Source organism: Octodon degus, unplaced genomic scaffold (genome assembly GCF_000260255.1).
Source record: "Octodon degus isolate 3935 unplaced genomic scaffold, OctDeg1.0 scaffold00169, whole genome shotgun sequence".
Taxonomy (NCBI): domain Eukaryota; kingdom Metazoa; phylum Chordata; class Mammalia; order Rodentia; family Octodontidae; genus Octodon; species Octodon degus.
Window position 1 is genome coordinate 2,375,879 of NW_004524745.1, and position 2,826 is coordinate 2,378,704.

The window sequence follows — 2,826 nt, forward strand, 5'->3', positions numbered from 1 at the left end:
AGCAATTAACCACTAAGAAGAATATATGCAGTGTGTTATTTGTTGAAACTGTACTTCCGATTTGATTTGAAACTGTCTCATTGCTGTTTATCAATAAAATTTTTGAAAAAAAAAAAAAAATAGAGAGATCTTGTCAGCTTGACAAGGTAGAGAAAACAAATCACCCATGGACCCTCTAATGTAATTATCAGATCTCTGATAATTCTTTCACAGGAAAGCAGTAAAGGCTAGAGTTTTACTGAGGACACTTACTGCTGAGGATGTGGAGAAGACCGGGGGGAAGGGTATGCCTGTGTCCAGAGGGGTTTGAGGAAGCTTCCCAGGCCCAGAGTGAAGGAGGTCTCGAAGGCTAGAGCCTTCACTTTTGTTGTTGGAGGCAGTGGGACCCAGTAACAAACTGTTAAAAAGCTTTGGAGTCAACGGAGAGACCTTTGCGGTGGAGTTGAACGAGTCCAGCCCAAAGGGTGAATGAGACTCTTTATTGAGCACCGACCTCAGGGACCCTGCTTCTGTAAGAACAGGAATAGGATTAGGCACAGTTAGGAATACCTGGCAGACAAGTGACTCCTAAAACTTAGATGAGTGACCCCAAGCTATCTAGGCTTTGTCAGAGCCATCCTGATGAGCTATGAGTAGGAAGTCTTAGGACCAAAGGGAAACTTTTCTCTTCCAGATTTGGATCACAAACTTTATTTTGTTCCTATCACCTTTGGTCTCTCTCAAAGACCATTCTTCAAGTGGGTTGCCAGAACTGTTGTACTATAATCAGCTGGAGTTCTTGTTAAAAATGGAGATTGGTGGTCTTACCCCAAGAGAATTTGATTAAATATTTCTTTGGGGTGAAGGTATCTGCATTTCTGAAAGTTCTCAGATGGCTCTTGTGCCCACTAAAAATTATTTCTCTAAGTCTAGATCTAAATCTTGGATGCAAAATAAAACCACCTGGGAAGCTCCTTAAGCATGCAATCAATTCTGACTAAGGAGGTCTGGAGGAAGGATCCAGGAATATGTCTTTTTAGAAAAACTCCACTTCTGGAAAGACACTAAAACAGATTTACTTATTTTATGTGATCAGCCAGAGAAAGCAAGCAACATGCTTCATAAATGTGGATGGTAATGTTTGAGTCTGAAGAATCCCAGAACAATCCACAGGCTTCAACAGGCATGACAGAGGCTGGTGCTCATCTTACCTTTAGTTTCTTCTTTTGCCTTCTGTGTTGCTAAATCCGCCAACCAATGCAGGGCAGAGGAGGGGGGTGTTGTGTCGGGGCATGGGGGCCTGATGGCTTTGAGCTCACTATTGCTACTGGATGCTGAACCATCTGCTTTCAGGGGCTCTTCAGGTCTGATATCAGTGCCATCACCCTTAGATACATGGTTGGGCTCTGGCGCTGTTCCTGTTGCAGTTCCTCCTCCACCTGAGAAGGTAGTTTCATTTCCAGAAGAGGCACTAGGGTTTATGCTAGGAAGCTGGAGCACAGAAGGTTAGAGGGCTTGTTAGAAGCATGGATAGATGGGCCTGGTGGTGCACACCTATAATTCCAGCACTCGGGAGGTTGAGGCAAGAGAACTGCTTTGAGTTTGAGACCAGCCTGGACTACGAAGTGAGCTCAAGACCAGCCTGAACTACATAACAGGAACTTGTCTCAAAAAGACAAAAGAAGCATGGATAATTCAACATATTGTATTTGTACTGAGTTTGACATGGTGCTGCAAGCTATACTAAGTTCTGTGGAAAATACAGTGAACAAAACTTAGAAGTTTATAATCTAAAAAAATGATTTTGAATGCTGGAGATCATTTCTGCAATAGCAAACTGGTGATTAAAACTCATTCCCACAAAGCCATTCTGGGGATTAAATGAGATTATGTAAAGGGTCTAGCAGAGTTCTAGTGCAGCCAATGCCCTCCATCACCCTGCCAGTATACTTCAGTTAGTTATTCCTCTTAGAAATGGCTGGTCATGGGGCTGGAGAGATGGCTCAGTGGTCTAAAGCACCTACTTGGAACAAGCTTGCCAAAGCACAGGGACCGCGGTTCGATCCCCCAGCACCACATGCCAGCCAGTCCTGCCCCCTGGTGGGCTGAGCTGGCCACACACACAATAAATAAATGTATAAATAAATAATTATAAAAAAAAATTTCTAAAAAAAAAAAAAAAAGAAATGGCTGGTCACTATGATGTGTAGCTGGTCACTATGATGCACATTGTATAAACCAATCTCCAAGTGAGAAGCCATTCTGCCTCTGTACTTCTCGCTTGTTTACCTTATATAAGCCCTAGACCACTAGAGATCAGGGCCTGAAATTCTAGAAGGGAGTGATCCTGATTAATGCCCATCAATGTAAATAAATCTGCCTCCTAATCCTCAGTGTCATTTCAGTGTTTTTGCTTGCTATTGCATTTGGTGTATCAGGTGGGAATACTGACTATGCTGACTTCTTTGGTTACCAGTTGTGGCCCTCCAAAACAGTATGAGGACTTCTCCAGGTCCCAATAGGAAGGCACACCCTCAAAATTTCTTGTGTCCCCTCATGGGTCTGGAGGAGGATTCCTGGCTCTCCACGTGAGCAGCTTACACCATACCCCAGAGGAAGGAGAATGCAATCTGTTTGTCTGTCTGCATGACTGATTCCAGTAAGACTCCTGGGGGAACTCTAGTCAGTCTGTCAGTGCTACTCAGCTTGAGCAGAAGAGTGCGATCAACTCTTGTTATTTAAAGCTATCTTCGGGGCTGGTGAGATGGCTCAGTGGTCTAAAGCACCTACTCAGAACAAGCTTAGCAAAGCACAGGGACCGCAGTTCAATCCCCCAGCACCACATGC

The 2,826-nt window shown here is 43.9% G+C and overlaps 1 protein-coding gene across 1 annotated transcript in view; it reads right to left on the reverse strand.

Annotated features, from left to right (window-relative positions):
- The window catches only part of Kdm3b (lysine demethylase 3B), a 104,754-nt gene that overhangs the window by 18,792 nt on the left and 83,136 nt on the right, over nt 1-2,826 (reverse strand). The window contains exons 20-21 of the mRNA XM_023703372.1: nt 1,191-1,470; nt 253-509 (exon numbers count right to left, since the gene is read on the reverse strand). Coding sequence (XP_023559140.1) covers nt 253-509; nt 1,191-1,470 — 537 coding nt within the window. The remainder of the gene's footprint in view (nt 1-252; nt 510-1,190; nt 1,471-2,826) is intronic.